Here is an 18,491-nt window from a genome sequence, read left to right on the forward strand (position 1 = left end):
CTGTAGTGCTGGTAATTTGAAATCTGGCCTGAGTCAGGTCCGTGGGGTTGTATTTGAGCTCCTGACTCTCTGGGTGGCCTCAGGCAACTGGGGAGGAAGAGCCTCCTGCCTGCCCATCTGTGAGGCCAGGGGAAGGGTGTGGTGAAAGTGGATTCTGCCATTGTCTGAGGGCCCCCTTGGTGCTGCGGGCACGAAGTATTGTAAATGTTGTCTGGGAGGGTCCTGGATCATGGGAGGCTGCTGCTAATAATAAAAAAGACCTGATCATGGTTATAGCCCAAGTTCGTGGAACAATCCATGCCAGTTATATGAAACTATTATTAGCAGCATGCTACTTGTAATAGTTTCATATAACTGGCAAGAATTTCTTCCCAAATTTGAACGGTAACTATGAACACATCTCTCTCCTTTTTCCAGTTAGTCACTGAAGCACTCATATCTCCTGTTAGTGGGAAGTCCGATATATTTCTCTCCCTTTCTTTGAGTTTCTAAGAACCCAGACTCAAGACTTAAGCCACAAGAAGAGAATGGAGTATGGTGGGCATTCTCTGTTTGCCTTGTTTTCTCTCCAGACCCCTTCTTCACCCTTTTGCACCATGTCCTGCATCCCTGAGGCTCTGCCGATGGTATCACTGGGGCCCCCTGCTCTGACTTCAATAGGAAGCCATGGAAGAGCAGAAGGAAGCTTAGCAGGCACAAGGGAGAATTGGGGGTAGTTCTTCCCTGCTTCTCCCTCATCTCTGACAAAAATGCACCCTTTCTGGGTGCCTGGGTGGCTCAGTTGGTTCAGTGTCTGACTCTTGATTTCGGCTCAGGTCATAATCTCATGGTTCATGGGTTCAAGCCCCACATCAGGCTCTGCACTGATAGTGTGGAGACTGCTTGGGATTCTCTCCCTCTCTCTCTGGCCCTCCTCCGCTCACACACACACACACACACACACTCTTTCTCAAAAAATAAATAAATAAACATTTAAAAAGCTTTAAAAAAAACTGCGTGTATCCACAGATTCTACAGGATGAGTCCTCCCTCATGGCCCTTCTTGGGCTCCAGTGACACCATTTCTTCTCCTTGCCCCCTCACTGCAGTAAGTAATACCTTCATTAGGGTCACTTCCTTTGAACCAGTGAGGGGAGTTCTGCTTCCTGATGGGATCTTGACTCATAGAGGCGGTCAGGCCAACATCCACATTTAAACAGGGAAGTCAGACCTGCAGTATGGCCAGCCCTCCTCTCATTGCTACACAGCATTGCTGTTGGATGCTGGCCCTGTCCCATCTGACAGAAGAGTCTGGGCCATTGCTGAGAGGGTCCCTCCGGGTCGCAGGCCCCGGGCAGGCCATTGCTCTTCAGGGAGGATGATCCTCCCCTCTAGAGTGAGCTCAGTCAAGGGTCTGCAGCCATCAGGGTCACCTGCTTTCAGGACACCCGTCTATGCCTCTACCCCCATCTCCAGGATGCCATCCATCCTGTAGGCTCCGGGACATACAGCTTGTCTTCTTAACCTTCAAAACACAGTAGATCTGATACTATCCCTTTGAATCTCCCTCAGAGAGAGGTTACCCTGGTGACTCCAGGGGCCCTCACCAACCCAAGTGATACCCACCCCGATCTTCTAAGAGGACTCTGTCAAGATTTTTAGGTAACTTGCAGGTACCTGTCTCACTAAAGAGGAGGCAGGTGTAGAAATTAAATGTCTGCTAGAATGCTTTGGTACATAAAATAATAAAAGCAAATGTTGGAGCCCTTACTCTATGCTTGGTGCTTTCCATACTTTATCTCCCTCAGACTCTACAAGAAATGTTTTAAGGAAGGTCCCATCTTAGGAATGAGGACAGTGAGGCGCAGAAAAATAAATCCCTTATCTGGGAACACTGGGACAGAAAAGTCCTTCCGGCCCAAGGTCTTCCTGTGTTCTTCTGTTACAGCCTTGTGAGTTGTGTCACAGACAATAGAAAAAGACCAGAAGCAGGAAGCACTTGGGATATCACAGGGTGTGCCCTCCACCTGGGGCCATGACTTGCTCAAGGCTCTGGTTCCTTGAAGCTAGCTGGGTACCTTTGAAGGATGGTACAGTTCATGCAGTGCTCCATCCCACTGGGGGCACGGCCCAGGGAGGACAGAAGCACAGAGGTCCAAGGACTCCATGTGTCCAACTTTGAATTCTTAATTTTCCCTCCAAACCTGTTAGTTCTCACCCACTTTTTTCCCCTCTCAGGAAGTGGAACCACCAACCACTCAGATGCTTGTACTAGAACCCAAGTGTCATCCCGGACCCGAACTCACTCTTTCTATCCCCCTCTCTCTCTCTCTTTCTCTCTTTCTTTTCAAACCTAGAATCCAGTCTGTTAAGTATTGTCCACTCCATCTTCAAATATACCCCAGATCTGATCACAGTTCACAGGTTCCATCCTAATATTGGCCATCTCTTGCCTGGACCACTGTGCACTCCTCATTTGTCTCTCTGCTTCCATACCTATCTCCCTCTTGACACACATATACACAGCCCATCTTCTGTGATATTTTTAAAATATAATCTCGCTATATCCCTCCCCTGTGCAAAACCCCAAGGCGACTTCCCATTGTACTTCCAGTGAGGTTTAAGTCCCTTCTGTGGCCTGTGAAGTCCCATTGACCTGCCCCTGCCTTCTCCTCCAGTTCTACTGCCTAATAAATGCTTTCTCCTTGCTCAGAATGTTCCAGTCCTTGGGGTCTTTCCATTCTCTACACATCTGTAGGTCTCTCTAGTCTGCTGCCCTTCCCTGTGGTTACCACCCATGGCTCCTCCCCAGCTCGTCCGTGCTCCCTCCACCACATCCCTGGGGCCTCAGCTGAGAGGTCAGCTCTCCAGAGGCCCTTCTTGACCGCTCTGACTAAAACCATCTTCCTGCCCCCTTTTCTTCTCATCTCCCTGCCTTTTATCCTCATTGCTCTCCAGAATGGTCTCATTAATCTATGCCCCTCTTCTAGACTGTAATCTCCTCATGGCAGGGAGCTTATTGGTTTTGGCCACCACTGTATTCCCAGTGCCTGATGCCTGGCACACAATAGTCACTTGATAAACATTTGTGGAACTAGGGAAGGATGAAAAAGATAAAAGCATTCCTTCTGAGCTGCCTTCCCTGGAAAGGCATGAGGAGATGGGCTAAGGTGGAATGACTCCCTTCCTTCTCACCGGGCTTTTCCAGACCTGTGTGTGTTTGCAAGATGACCCACTGGTGTCGTGGGAGTGTCGATGGCCACAAACCAGGCACACCTACCTGTTGTCTCCCCACTCCTATCATTGCCATGGGGAGACAGTCCTCACAGGGCTGTGATAGCAATCACATGGGGAATCCATGGCAAGTGCCCGTATAGTGCCCGGCACATAGTGGGCACTGAGCATGGGGTTTTCCTGATTGGCCCATAACAGTATTAATCAGTCTCTCTCTCTTCCTCTTCCCCCTCCCAGATGCTCCCGTCCTATTTAGTCTCCTTTTTTTTTTTAATTAAAAAAAATTTTTTTTAATCTTTATTTATTTTTGAGAGACAGAGAGAAACAGAGCTTGAGCAGGAGAGGGGCAGAGAGAGAGGGAGACACAGAATCCAAAGCAGGCTCCAGGCTCCGAGCTGTCAGCACAGAACCCGACATGGGGCTCAAACTCACAAAATGCAAGATCATGATCCGAGCTGAAGTCAGCCGCCCAACTGACTGAGCCACCCAGGCGCCCCTAGTCTCCTTCTTTCTTAAAAATGAGATGCTGTGATGCTGTCACCTTGGGCTAGGCTGCTAGACAGCACAGCAGGTCTCACGTCCCTTCGTCTGGGATCAAAAGTCATCTTCCTGACTCTAAAGGAGGGATCCCTTGCACTACGGAATTCTCTAGGGTTCAGGCATATCTCAGGAGTGCCCTTCCTTAATCTCTAGTTCTGGGGCTCTCAGCTCCTTTAGGCAATGCTCTGGCTGCTTAATTACCCAGCTGGCTGGTTTCTCCTAAGGTGATTCCTTTCCGATGACACAAACAAGGCAACAGCATCACATTGGAGGCTGAGACACACCTACCTCTGCCCCTGCCCCCAACACACACACACACACACACACACACACACACACACACACACTGAAGGCCAGGTGGTAGGGCTGTCAGAAAACGTAGCTGTTTGCAGAAGCTGGATCTGCCCTGGGGGAGAGGCGGGGAGAGGGGCAGGCACTTCTGCTTTCTGACTCAGCCACACAAGTTCAGGCCCTCCTTCCTTCTGCCCAGAGCAGTGCCAGGGCTGGTACTTCCTGAAACATACACTTGGACATCTCATTTCCTTTTGTCACCATCATTCTATATCTGCTGTCTGGGTTGCTGGGGGCTCCAGTTACCCCGAGCTGCTTTTCAAAAATTCAGGTTCTGCAGCTGGCATCCTCTTGCTGGCCATACTGTTTCCATATGATTAGGATGGAGCTCTGGGGACTTTGAATTCTGAGCTGGCCCCCTGGGACTAACTTGGGCTTTCATACTAATTATTTTCCAAGGCAGTTTACAGCTGGGTCATTTGTACTCATATTTTTTCATGACACAACACTCCAGAGGTTTAACACTTAACAAAAAGGGGGGCTGGGTAATGGCTCTGCACAGGAATTCCATGTGGTTGCCCTTCCTGGTCCTGGATAGAGTCTGCCCTCTGTTGGAAATCTGCTTCAACAGGTTGGGAGCAGGCGAAACCCTCAGAAGGCCTCCAGTCAACCTGGGGTGACTTTCTGGGGGATATGGGATTTCAGGAGCATATAATGACAGAGAAGGGTTGCCTTCTACTTACCCACACTCTCTCTGTGTTGACTCCCTACTTCACCTCCCTGTAGCAATTGTAGCCTAAAGGCACTGGGCTTGGAGTTTTATGAAGCATAAGGCTGGGCTGTTTTCTCACGGTCTCAGATTCAGACCACTCCAGAGGTCTGTGTCTTATGAGAGGATCCTGCCCAGTGGCCTGCAGTACAAATTGTTCTGCTTGTACTGAAGACACCATCCCATCCCAAGTGGACCCTGGGAAAACTTGTTCTGTTTCTTGAGTCATATAGTCTCTGTCATAGACAGATGAGGTTCCTAGTGTTGGCTACTGAGACAGATCCAATAGTCTAACTGGAGCTTCAGGGCTTTAACACTCCCACCCCACCCCCACCCCCACCCCACTTATCTCCATCCCTGGAAGGTATTCCCTGGGAGCCTTCCCTGGAAGGCTCTGTGAAGCACATTACATGGCTGCAGAGCTTCTCTGAGGTGGGGGCATCCAGCTGATTTAGTGGCCTATCAAGCGGATTTGGATTGTTTATTGGAAATGCCCATTATTTATGATGGCTCATGGCCCTAAAGGTGCAGGCAAAGGCTGTTTTCAGAAATAAAACTAATAAATAATAACTAGGCCCATGATTTATCAGTATGGAGGAAAGGAGCCACTCATTTCCAGTTGGAGTAAAGCATCCTGAAAGGATCAGATTCTCTTTCCCCAGAACTTGGAGGAAATTCCTGCAGGGATTGGGAGATCTGAGTACAAAGAGTTCAAAGGAGATTATAAAAGAAAATCAAAGACACGTGCCTCTCTGTTCCTCATTCTTAATCCCCTTCTAACCACATTTACATGACAAGTTTCCAAATTTTCAGCTCCTTAGACCTGAATACTTATTTGGGGGTGACATCAGTTTTAATTTTCTTATATCCAAACTATTTTAAAATGAGAGACAAGAAGTGGTTGTTACTGTTGAATTGGCTGCCTTAGGTACATGGGACAAAGGCTCAAAATCCTACTGAAAGCCTTTGCTTCCTTCCTCCCCTCCCTCCATCCCTCCTTCCCTCCCTTCCCTTCCCCTCCTCCTTCCTGTCTCCCTTCCATCCTCTTTCCTCCCTTCCCCTCCTCTCTCCTCCTCCTTTCTTTTCCTCTCTGCCTCCATCCCTCTCTCCTCCACCTTTCCCTCCTTCCTTCCTTCCTTCCTTCCTTCCTTCCTTCCTTCCTTCCCTTTCCCTCCTTCCTTCTCTCTGTGTCTCTTTCTCCTCTGTAACACAACAGGGCACATGGTGGTCTCTGTTCATGACCTGTGGCCATGTTGAAGCAGGACTCAGTCCTTTGGCATATCCCTCCCCTAAGAACAAACCCAGAATTCTTTCAACACTGGTGAGGAAAGCAGGTTTTAATGCGTCTTTACTAAAGATTCTGTGGAGATGCTAATGATGGGATCCCACTACAAATGACAGGGAAGTTAATGAACATTTCTGCTGGGTGCCTCTGCCCCTCCCCCATCACTTACATTTCTTCTTTGGCAGAGAGCACCTCACCTCCTGTCCCTCCCTGCCCCTCGCGTGGCATGGGCATGGCCCTGCATCTAACCCCAACATCCCCAGCTCTTATCTTGTGGATAAGGTAGGGAAATTTAAATCGATTAAATTAAATTGAAATTGAAATTAGGCAGATCTGTCTTTCTTGTGACTCCATACCCACAAACAGTGGTCCTTGGAATATGACAGGGAATTTTTAATTAGTGATAAATATTTTTTCACTATTCCAAATCATATTTTTTCATGTCATTCATTCATTCATTCATTCATTCATTCTTTCAATGAATATGCTTAGAAGAGTACATCTAGTGATAGCTGTGGCCTACCAGAAGGTGTATCTGACTATGCTCATTGTTTTGCCACCCAAACCATGCATGGCGAGGGGAGGGTGGCATGGGGCTTGGGAAAGGGAGGGTTAACAGTCACATGGGGGTTCACAGTTATGAGATCTTTTTTTTTAATGTTTATTTATTTTTGAGAGAGAGAGCACAAGCCAGGGAGGAGCACAGAGAGAGAAAGAGAGAGAGGGAGAATCTGAAGCAGGCTCCAGGCTCTGAGCTGTCAGCACAGAGCCCGACACGGTACCTGAACCCACGAACCATGAGATCATGACCTGAGCTAAAGTCAGACGCTTAACAGACTGAGCTACCCAGGCACCCCTATGGTTATGAGATCTTAAAATGGAAAGTGACCTTAGAAATTGATGGTAAGCATTTCCTGGGCCTCAGCATTTTTTTCTTTTGTCAAGGAGAATAGGAATCAGACCGAAGAAAGGGATGTGGATCTTGAGCCCAGGGAAGACTTGAGAAGCATAAATCAAACAGGGATGCACTGGCCTCTTTGTCAGGCAGAATTTGTAGCAGGAACAGAAAAGGCCTTACAGTTTAAATATCTGAGGGGCTTTGCTGATGTACATAAACTAAAGAAGAAATGGCAGCTGAGGCAGTGTTCACTGTAAATGGTGAACACAGATCATTATCCAAATGCTTATTGGGCAAGGCAGTGTGGGACTGGCCCAGACGTCTGTCTCATGGGCAATGCCGTGTCCCTCCAGGCGTGGAAGGAAGGAGAAAACTACCAAGCTGTCTGCCAGCTGAGGGATAGCACGGTAGACTTTTCCAACTTCATCTCCTATAGAATGAGGACAGTGTCTCCAGATTCCCTGGCAGTGTTTATTTTCATAGTTGTCTGGAGAACCTCGGGAAGCTTGGGTGGTGGACTTCTGCAGAGGTGAGGACGGGCTGTTTCGATTAGATTTTCCCAGCTATGTGCCAGCAGGATCTCACTATCCTCCCCGTTGATTGGTAGAAAGTGCTCATTAAACAACATGGAAAGGATGCCCAGAATCTTTGGGGCTAAGACATGTGCACAAACACCTGGCCACGGATGGCCCAACCGTGCTGCAGAAAGCAGGACTGCCAGCTTGGAGGAGGTGATGCAAGAAGAGAACACTTTAGGACAACAGAAGCTATCCTTGATTGAGGTCTGGCACTTGCCAAGCACTAGGCTGAGGGCTTTCTAAGAATCCTATGCAGTTTTCAGGGCAACCCTGTTGGGCGGATGTCATTATTCTTTTTATAGAAGTTCAGACCTCTAATTATGCTCTGCATTTGAAATCAGGTGTGTCTGATGCAAAAATCTGCCCCTACAGCCACCTCTGGAGTAACACAATCAAATAGTCACTCCCCTCAACACACAGCTGAGCCCAGAATAGCGTGACTGGGTGCTCTGTAGGTTCGGCATGGCCTGCCAGGGCCTCTAGGACTGTTCGTAAGCATAAGCAAACTCAAGTAGGCTTCAGGATGATGAGGCACCTGGAGAATGAGCTGGTTTTCCATGTCACTGTCTGCCTAAGGATGATGCCATGTTTCTTAGGGCTCATGGGGGCTAGGACATGACTAAACAACGAGTAGCTCTCATCTCCCAAGGCTCTTTCAGCCTAGAAAGAAGTCAAGGCCAGATCACAATTGTGATCACTACCTGCATCTCTAAGCTTTCCCATTCTCAAGGCCCCTCCCAGGGCCATTCATCCCCAAGAGCTCACACATGCCTGTGACTGTCTCTTTAGTAGGTTTATGCTTGTGCTTGGACCACACTGATGATGTTGGGCACTGTCTCTTATCCTCAGGATTGTGTTCTAAGATTGCAAATGAACGAGGGGCGCACTGTGCTGTGTGGGAAAACAGATCATGGAAATACAGCATTCTTTCCCTAAGATCCCCTTCCGCCATGACCTGAGGGGAAATGATACCTTGCCACTCATAGATTCAATCTTGAAAAGACTTAGCAGTTTGCAAAAGGTTTTCACAGAGACCTTGCTAAATTAAGCTCTTTGAGGAGTGTAAAGTCTTCATTCATCCTGGCATCATACGGCGGGTGTTCAATTAATGTGGACTGAACAGTCACAGATATTTCCTAGGTATATATCATGTTAGACTGCGGGTGGAGGGTGGGGAGGTGACAGAGGATGTGCGATGTAAACAGTAATCAAAGATCTTGATTTCACAGTGCGGCAGAGTAAAAATTGTCTTTGAAGACAGGCAGATATGAGTTCAAAACCTTAACTCTTACGTAATCCATAAGAGCCACTGTGGCTGTGTGATCTTGAGCAAGGCTCTAATCTCTCTGGATCTGAGCTGCCTTTATTTATAACAGTGAGATGTACTGTCTCCCCCCACCCCACCCCACCCCAACACAAGTAGGTAAGGATGACGTGAGATAGCAGATGTATGCAACAGGTGTGGAGCAGATCAGAGCAGACACTCCTGAAAGCGCATGATCCCTTTGGCCACCCAGGAGGTCACTGCAGCTCCCTGCATGTGGGTGTTCTCTGGTTGTGAGCATGCTCAGCCCATGCATAGGACAAGGTGGAAGTGCTAGGGAGTCAAGTCCAGCAGTAACCTTCAACCAGGTAGGGGCTCCACTTGCTCTCACTCCTCAGTGTAATAATTATGAGGGGGGTTTCACAGTCTCTAAGAAGACCCCCCAGTGGGACTGAGCCCTGGTAGCCTGCTGCATTAAATTGTTCGTGAACACATCCGTGCTGTCTTCCCCACTCCTGTCTCACTACCCCAAGCTTCCTGGGAGCACTTCCCAAATAAGCCACTTACTCCCAAACTGCTTACTTCTTGACACAGAGGGCCACCCCAAGTAAGACAGAGGATTAATTAAAGCTACTGTTGTGGTTTTCAAAGGGCTTGGATGTGGGTAATTAATACAGAGAAATGTAAAATACTGTAGGAGAAAAAGAGATTTCTACCATCTGACGTCATCTGGGAAGGCTTCAGGAAGGAGATTATAGGCAACATCTGATCTGAATGGTAAAGGATATGAAGGATTTGTACATGAGAGGAGGGCCCAGGGAAAGGAATTCCAGGGGAGGGAACAGAGTTTCATGTCCACTTTTCCAAAGATTCTGACAAAAGCCATGTGTGAGTCAGGTGGGCAGACAAGTCAGGTGGGTCCATGTGTCAGCCTCATCTGGACACGGAACCTCCTGGCTAGCATGGTCCTGGTACTTTGGCCCTGTGCTCAGCACGCTTTCAGGCGATACTTATCAGTGCACATGATACAGGGCTGGTGCTTTCTTTCTGCCCCTGAAATGTGACCCTTTAACCTCCTATCTTTGCCAAGCCATTTGTCACAGTCTATGAAATCCCCATCAAACACTCTGCCCAGTTGTCCACCGAGCATCCCATGGGTCTCGGGTCTTCCAAAGGCATCGGTGAGGTTTTCTGCTCAGTATTTCTCAGGCCCCTTTGGGGATTATCAGCTGGTTCCTCTGCTTGGACCTCATAGAACTCAATGGGGCTGTGGCCCCCGAGTTTGAGACATTATTAGGCTTGTGCTTATTTCACTTATCTGATGATCCTTCATCATTTGAGTGAGTGCATGAGAAGTGTCTCAGCCTATCCAGAGAGCACACAGATCCAGGCTGTCCTGCTAGAAATGGAGGAGGTGGAAAAGAGGAACAATGTCATGGTGCCCAAGACAAGTCTTTGCTGCCTATTGACTGTTGTTCATTGGTTAACAAGCCTTTTTCATCAGGGATTTTGTTCAGATAAAATCTTATGGAAGCAGCAATCACACAGGGAAAAGCTGACTACCCCTTGATGAAGAGAGGGTGGTTGGAGAAAGTTCTGCCAGCCAAGATCCCCCTCAGAGGGGTATGGTAAGAAACCATTGCTAGAGTGGGTAAGAAGAGGGAAGTGGAAGGAGAAAGGTGATGATTATATGTACCCTTGGCCTTCTGTAGCCTCATAGTATCTGGTAAACCATTTGGGACTCCCAGATGACTTCAGTTCTGCTGTGCTAGAGAGACAGGTCTCTTGGTTTCTACCCTGAAGCAGTAAGAGCCAAGAGACCAATGGCTTATGTAATAGGGATTAAAACTCTGAAGAGGTGAAAAATATGCCTCTCAGTCTTAGCATCTTTGCTCTTATCTTTCAGAGGTTCCAAAAACAGAACAGACTTTTGAAGAGCGCCTGATACTCAAAGCTTTCTTGCTAAAGTTTGTCAATGCCTACTCACCTATCTTCTATGTGGCCTTTTTCAAGGGGCGGTGAGTATAATGGTGTCACACGTGGTGACTTGTCACTAAGACAGGGGTTCCTGCTAGAGTCAGCTTGTCCCTGCTGCCCATTCACACCCTCAGTCCTATTCCCCACTTCTGTCCCCACCTTGTCATTCCTGAAACAATGGCATTCGCACCACATCATTTTGGATTAGAATCTTTAGATTCAGGTAACCAGGGAAACTGCAGGGATTTGACCCTGGGCCCCAGAGGGTGAGTCTTAGAATAATCTGGACATCCCAACTTTGAGGATGACGTAGGAGGAAATTTCAGGTCTGGTGAGTGATTTGGAAGTCTTTCAATGCATTTCTGACACTAGCTACCCTGAGTTAGCACATACTTCACCAAGTAAGGGCATGATCTTCCACGAGACTGCTCACTCCGAACACTAGCTGCAGGCCCTGGGGTTCCTATGCCACTTGTGATTGGTACCCACTGGCTACGACCACTAACTCCTCAGGTTTGATAATTCTCTAGAATGACTCACAGAACTCAGGAATGTGCTGCACTTAAAATTACAGTTTTACGATAGAAAGGGGGTACAAATCCAAACCAGCAAATGGGAGAGGCACATAGGGTGAGATTTAGGAAGGTCTTAAACAGAAGCTTCCGTGTCCTCAAGATGGATCAGTTTCCTGGCACGTTGATGTGTACCACCAACCATGAAGCTCATCCAAGCCTCAGTGGCCAGAATTTGTAAGGTTGCGGTACGTAGGTAGGTATGATTGGTTAGATCATTCACCATGTGACTGAGCTCAACCTCCAGTCCTCCTTCTCTCCCTGAGGTCAGGCTGCTATTACATGGATCAAAAGTTCAACCCTCTAATCACATAGTTGGTTTTTCTGGCACAGCCTCCCCCATCCTGAGTGATCTCATTAGCATAAATTTAGGTATAGTCCCAAGAGGCCACCATGAATAACAAAGAGACTCCAACCAAGAAATTCTAAGGATGTAGAGGCTTTCCCAAGAACCAACAACAAAGGCCAGTCAGATTCTTTATTATATAGACTGTCTGGATGTAAAATGACTTCTGATGAATACTTTTCATGGTTAGATCACTTGGCTACCTATAAGGAGATTTCCCAGTAATGATTAACTGTCAGGAAGCTTTCCTATCACTAAAATCTCATCAAGCAGGCATTGATAGCAAGAACTGTTCTTGTACATATTTGATAGTTTCTTATAAATGTTTTTTGACCAAAACCACAGCGTCCTTCCTGGGATCTCTGCTCTTGACTCTTATGAAATTATAGTAGTAGAGAGACTGTCTGTATTAATGGGTATATACTCCACTGGTGCTTTGTCTCTAGATTTAATATCCATAGCAAATTTTATACATGGAAATTCCAGGCCAAAAAATAGGGTCCTGACCCTTAGGTAAATTTGTGGCATATTGAAAAAGATGGTCTTGTCAACAGCACACTGCAGTAAATGCCATAAGAGAAGTGTTAAGAAAGTGATGGGGAAATATGTAATTGTGAACAGAGACAGTAAGAAGACTTCACAGAGAAGGAAAGATTTGAGCTGAGCCTTAAATAGATGGGTAGGATTTCAACAGGTGGATGAGGGGCTGACATTACAAGTGAAAAGGAATCTTCTCATTACCTGTCTGGTTCCATGATTGGCTTTTACCTCTCTGCTTCACCCCCACCTGCCCCATCCTCTTGTTCCCCAGTAAAATAGACCCTACTTGGAAGAAGCATGAGGCAGGCTGCTTCCATTCCTTCAGATGCTTTCAGTTAGGAGTCTGGATTTTTCTTTTCGGACCCCAGGAATCTGTACTTGCAACTTTGGCCTGTCTCCCCCTTCATTTCCTGGGAAATCAAAAGCTCTCACCGAGGAGCTGCAATCAGAACTCAATTCTTGGCATTAGTTGGGGGAAGAAGGTGCACAGAAAGTACACTTAGATATCATGCAAACCATGTGGTGTTTAGGCTCAGAGATTGTCACACATGCACACCCACACATGTGACCTTCCCAGCCCCACACCAGCTCCAGCCTCGGCCCCTATTCCCTGGAACCCTGGGTAGTACAGGTGAGGGCCCTAGGTGATTTAGCCCCTACTTTCAAAGAGGACGCCAGGTGGTGGCTGTTCCACTCTGAAGGCCATGCCTACAAGCAACCCTGCCTTTCTCCTTCCCTAACTCTCCCATGCTTGTGGATTTCAGGTTCGTGGGCAGACCTGGAAGCTACGTTTATGTATTTGATGGCTACCGCATGGAAGAGGCAAGTATAGCCACCAGTGATCTATGGCTGGCTGGTGGTTTGTAGGCGCCCCCCTGGCCTCAGCCTCACCCTTTCCCCGTTTCGCACGCTTTACTTTTTGCCCTTGCTTCTCTGAGCTCCCCTTGGTCTTAACCACATCTACTGTTATCTTCTCTTCTGGGCAGTGTGCTCCGGGAGGCTGCCTTATGGAGCTCTGCATTCAGCTCAGCATCATCATGTTGGGGAAGCAGCTGATCCAGAATAACATCTTTGAGATCGGAGTCCCGTATGTAATGAATTCTTCTTATCTCCTCACTTGCCACCAGGGCCTAGCCCAGCAGGGCCAGACTTTCAGCAGGATGCTCCCTGCCTCCTCCCCTCAGAGAGCCTGGTTATTTACTCCTCTGCCCACTTGCCAATAGTTTTCTCCATGAGGCAGGGCCCCTCCCACGAGGCTTGTCTACCCATCTGATTGGGGAGGTTTGAGGCTCTGAAAGATTAAGCACTTGCTTAAGTAATGTAATGACTAAGTGGCAGAGCCAGGACTCAGGTATCTCGGGCCTCAAAGTGTAAAATATTTTTAATGCTCGCTGTCCTCCCACTGAATAAGTAATGTAGACTTTCATTATGGTGGGTAGAAATGAATACGAAAGGGGGAAATACTACGTAATACTTTAGACACACGTGGTCTTGGAGGAGGGAATGGTGCAGAGCTGATGAAGCTCAGGCTGGATTTGCATGTGGATCTTCTCTCTCCTCCCACATGGTTTTATACAGATTTCACAAAAGGACTTCTTTCCCTTAAGTGTTGCATTGAGATCAACTTGAAAATAAACACAGACTTGTAGGCACTAGATCTAAAAGGAAAGAAAATGCAGTAAGTGAAAATCTACCTTCAGGTCAAAGAAAAATGTAACCCCTCCCCCCTCCCCTGACTGCCGCCGCCACCACCACCACCACCACCACCACCACCACCACCACCACACATTTCTATTGCTTTTTGGTGTTCTCATACCATTACTTAGGCTGAATGCTTAGGGTGCTTTTCTGTCCTCACACTGACACAATCTCAGATGGCTCTTGGGTGTGTGTTTTTCTGGTATAAGGACTGGCAAGAATGTTGGTGTCTGGACATCTTGTTTCACCTCCCTGCTGCAGCCAGCCTCTGGTCACCAGTCTGGAAATCATCAATTTTGAGAAACCCAGCCCTCTGAAACTGTGCCCCATCCCCAGCTTTCTGGTTGACAGTCATTCGGTGATAGTCAAGCAAAGCTGGTAAGACACATGGTCACTGTCCCCTAGGAGCTTACCATCTCAGAGAGAGACTACATTTGTTGTGGAGAAACATCCAGAAAATATACAGACCAAGAAAAGATGTACCAAAGCCACATCTGGCTCCTTTGAAGCCAAGGGACCAGCCCCTCCACTGCTGCTACAAAGGAAAGTGTCCATTCTCCTTCAGACATCTGGGAAAGACACCTGTCCTTCCAGTGTATCATTATTCTGCTCTGGATGGAATTGTATACAGCTTGCAGGCATGAGATTTATTTATGCCTGGACATCTGCTCTACTACTTAGCCCATTTACTCTGGACCAGAGGCCTTTTATAGATAGAAGAGAGGCAAGAGCTCAGGCATATGTTTGGACAGTGTATTGGCATGTCCCCCACCCATCTACTTCATAACAGATGAGGTTAACACATGGCTGTTTGCCTCAAAGGCTAAATTTTCTTGTTTATGCTTGATATGTGTTTAATATGCCACACTTTAATTAATTGATGCAAATTGTACAGTGACTCATGAAGCTGGGGACAAATCACTTCTCTAAGTCTTGCTGTCCTCATCTCCTGATGAAAATAGTGGCATTAGAATCATCTCCAAGGTGTTCTCATTTCAGCTGTGACATTCTGTGACCATGTCCTCTACTCAGTAAAACTGGGCACTGCTGCTTCCAAATACAAGTTACTTCTGTTTCAAAAGATTGTTCCTCATTTCAGTTTCTAGGTTGCTAAAGGACACATACAATTTAACTGTGTAGTTAATTATAATATATATATGAACTACATAAGATATATAGTTAATTATAATAATAAGTATGTAATTAATCTCTGAGGATGTAGAGCAGAAATCCTTCTACCAAGCCCTGGAGTCTTCTGTCTCCAAAGTTCTTGTAATTTTACAGGTTGTATTTTGAGTTCAGTTACATTAAATCACTATGATGGTGATTTTTGGATTTTCCCCTCCTTGCTCAGAACCCACTCTCAATAAATTAGACCCCATCCAATCCAGAGTTTAAGCACCTGGAGATATCCTTATATGAATGACACAGTTGAGAAACATGAAATAAGCAAGAAAATAAAAAGGAGTCTTTCCAAGTCAAAAGAGATATGACAGTTGACCTGACAGGAAGAAGAGAAAAATGATAAGAATAGGACCCATTGATCTTGAATTCTTTGGAGGGGGTAGCACATTTCAGTAAGACAGAGATTGTCCAATAGATCTGGGTTTAAATTGAGCCATTGTAGTATACTCACTGTGTGACCTTGTTAAAGTTATTCTAGAAAGATTTTCATGCAACCTGGCTTATGTACAAATAAAGGTTGGATAAATGCTCAGCTATCTCGAAAATAGAGCATATGAAATCCGAGAAAGGAAGAACCGTTCTTAGGGGCTCCAGGCAGCCAAGGTGTTACTGAATGTCATTAGCTTTATGTTTGTAAGTGACGCTTTGTGACTGTTGCAAGCCCAAGAGTGAGATTAAAAAGATCAAGTCAGGAGCACTGTTTTTCTCTTCTGTTCAGGGCCTGATGGCCTTTGAGTCATGTACCTTCAGAGCCTACATCAAATTCTTTCCCCAAGGGAGGTAAATATTAGTCTTAGATACCGGATTTGATTTTTAAAAACAGAAGCAAGGCTGAGGAGTTAGGTAGGTGATTATACTAGTTAAGAATATTTGGGGTAAAAAAACATGAGATTATACAATTAGAAGATGTTTATCATCTACTTCTGGAAGTAGTTTTCTAAGATTCTTCCAAAGAAAGTTTTAAAATATTAAGAGACTATCTAAGTGACCTTTATCAGTAAGCCAGGTAGTCAGTTACCTCTCTCCCTGAGGTTGAAGGATGCAACATTCTTAGTAGATTCTGTGTGTGTGTGTGTGTGTGTGTGTGTGTGTGTGTGTGTGTGTCTTACAAACATACCATAACCACAATTTTAATGCCCTTGAGAATTGTATACTCTAGTAGGCTTCTTGTAGAACACCGTGTCCAATCTTTGGTGATTTGTGAACTAACCTTTAAGTTTTTTTCTCCATAACTACCTAAGTGACTGTTGCATATTAATTTCCTCTAAAGCAACTCATGTTTTATTTAAATTCATTACATTTCTGAAAATGGAACATGAACACTATCAGCTACTGTGAACAGCAAATCACAGTAGAAAGAAATACAGTCAGAAGTAAACATTATTAAATAACCAATGACATTAGCTTAAGATCTGCATTCTCTTTGTTCTAAAGGAAGCTGCACGGGCACTGGGGAGTTGTTAAAGACATGCCAGCAGCAGACTGGGGTTTTCTCCTTAACCACCATCAGAGGGGCTGAACAGGAGCAGGAAATGAGCTGAACGGGAGCATCTAATGAGATGAGGGCCAAGTGTAAGGACCTCCAAAGGTGTCAAATGAACTGCTGTTGGAATGTGACTGTTGCTTGGGAAACGTTGCTTTAGAGCAATATTATCACTTCTTAATCCCACAGGCTTCCACAAGGCTGGCACAGATACTAGGCATGTCCATGGTTACTGTACAGCTGCCCTTTGGGACCTGGATAAGCTCCACCAACTCTCTCAGACTCTCCTTTGCTGCCCCTAAATCTGGCAGGTGTCCCAGACAGGGCCGTGCAGAAGCCCAGCTCCCTCCAGGCACCTTCCACCAGACGGCAGCAGTCCCACCTTGGCTAGGCCTGATTCAGAGACCCTGGGGATGGAAACACAAAGTGCTTCAAAGGGAGGCCATAAAACTGGGGGCACTAGGCTCTTTAAAGGCAGCTCTGTGACTAATTGAAGACATGATAATAAATAAAACTGGGTTGCGTGATCTGGCCTTGAACTATCCCCACTTAGCAACCCCAGGCTCCTGGGGCCTGACACAGTTGTGACAGATGCTTTCCAGAGAGGAACTGGATGGTTTTAAACATTACAGGCCCCAGAACAATGCTCATCGGCAGCTCCATCTGAGATGACTTCAGACATGGTGGGCGGTATGGCAGAATCTGATCTTGTGCTATTTATTACCTGAGTCCCCTATCGGGGGTTTCTGTTCCCTCACTGCTGCCCCCCACACCCTGCCTTTCCCATATGTGTTTGTGCAATATAGACTTTTGGTATGAATCAGATGGTGCCCCTAAAACGTGCCACCCCACATCCTAACTTCTCACTATAATTTTCTCTCAAACTTAGTTCCAGTCTTCCTTGAAGGAAAGCTGGAAATGAGCCTTTTATCATTCAGAAAGATGGGTGTTTTTTTTTTTTTTTTTTTTTTTTAATAAAAGGTAAAATGCCTACCTTTTCCAAATGCCAAATTCTTTCCTGGGCAAAGTCTGAGAGCAAGTAGATCAATACTTCCACTAGCAAAATGTCCCCCCATCCCTATTCTTACTAAAAACACCAGATCACATCCCCAAATAGTTGTAATGTACCCTGGACATGGCCAGTAAGATTCTATAAACTTTATGCTTTTTTTTTCAGTAAATGTGATAAATATTACATTTCAAGACATAAAACAGTCTCTCTTTAAAGCCATCACAGGCAAAGGAGGTCTGTGTTCTCAAAGACAGTGGAATCTGGCCATGAATCAGAAGTTTAAGGAACAAATTTGAACCTTGTCAGGTGTCAAGGAGAGGAATCATAGCTCAGAGGTTGCTGTGTTCATCTTGTTTGGCTCATTTAGGGCTTAGTCCTGCCTTCTTTAATGAGGCTCGAGGCATACGGAGCTGCCTAGGCCCCAGATTCCTGCAGTGGGAAGGCCTAAGGTGTGACAGACAATCACCATGGTCTTGGGATGAGCCCATGGGGCACAAGCAAAGGAAAGGCTCCAAGCCTTCCAGACAGTTTCTTGGACCTGTCATTAAAAAGGGACGGAAAAATAGCAGAGCAGATGAAAAGGACAAGGGGGTAACATCAAAGGAGTTATTTTAACGAGTGAGTGCATCGTACAGCCGGAATCGTAATCTGAAGTTTTCCAAACAGCCCATCTGTATGGTATACAATTTGCAGGATTCCTGTTAAATCCTATTCTTGAGGGACCTTCTTTATTAATTTTTTTAATGGCCACTGAGATCTCCAGAAGGGCAGCTTCTGGGAAGGAAGGGTTCATAAGAATTACTTGTGGGTTGTTTTTCCCCTCATCGTCTTCGACGTGCC

At 46.3% G+C, this 18,491-nt stretch overlaps 1 protein-coding gene across 5 annotated transcripts in view; it reads left to right on the top strand.

The window, feature by feature from the left end:
- ANO2 (anoctamin 2) overlaps positions 1–18,491 on the top strand; it is a 339,770-nt gene that overhangs the window by 284,795 nt on the left and 36,484 nt on the right. For all 5 annotated transcript variants that reach the window (XM_040462871.1, XM_040462873.1, XM_040462872.1 and 2 more), the window contains 3 exons: positions 10,745–10,856; positions 13,038–13,095; positions 13,260–13,360. In XM_040462871.1, coding sequence (XP_040318805.1) covers positions 10,745–10,856; positions 13,038–13,095; positions 13,260–13,360 — 271 coding nt within the window. The remainder of the gene's footprint in view (positions 1–10,744; positions 10,857–13,037; positions 13,096–13,259; positions 13,361–18,491) is intronic.

Source organism: Herpailurus yagouaroundi, unplaced genomic scaffold (assembly GCF_014898765.1).
Source record: "Herpailurus yagouaroundi ecotype Mexico unplaced genomic scaffold, PumYag 355, whole genome shotgun sequence".
Classification (NCBI taxonomy): domain Eukaryota; kingdom Metazoa; phylum Chordata; class Mammalia; order Carnivora; family Felidae; genus Herpailurus; species Herpailurus yagouaroundi.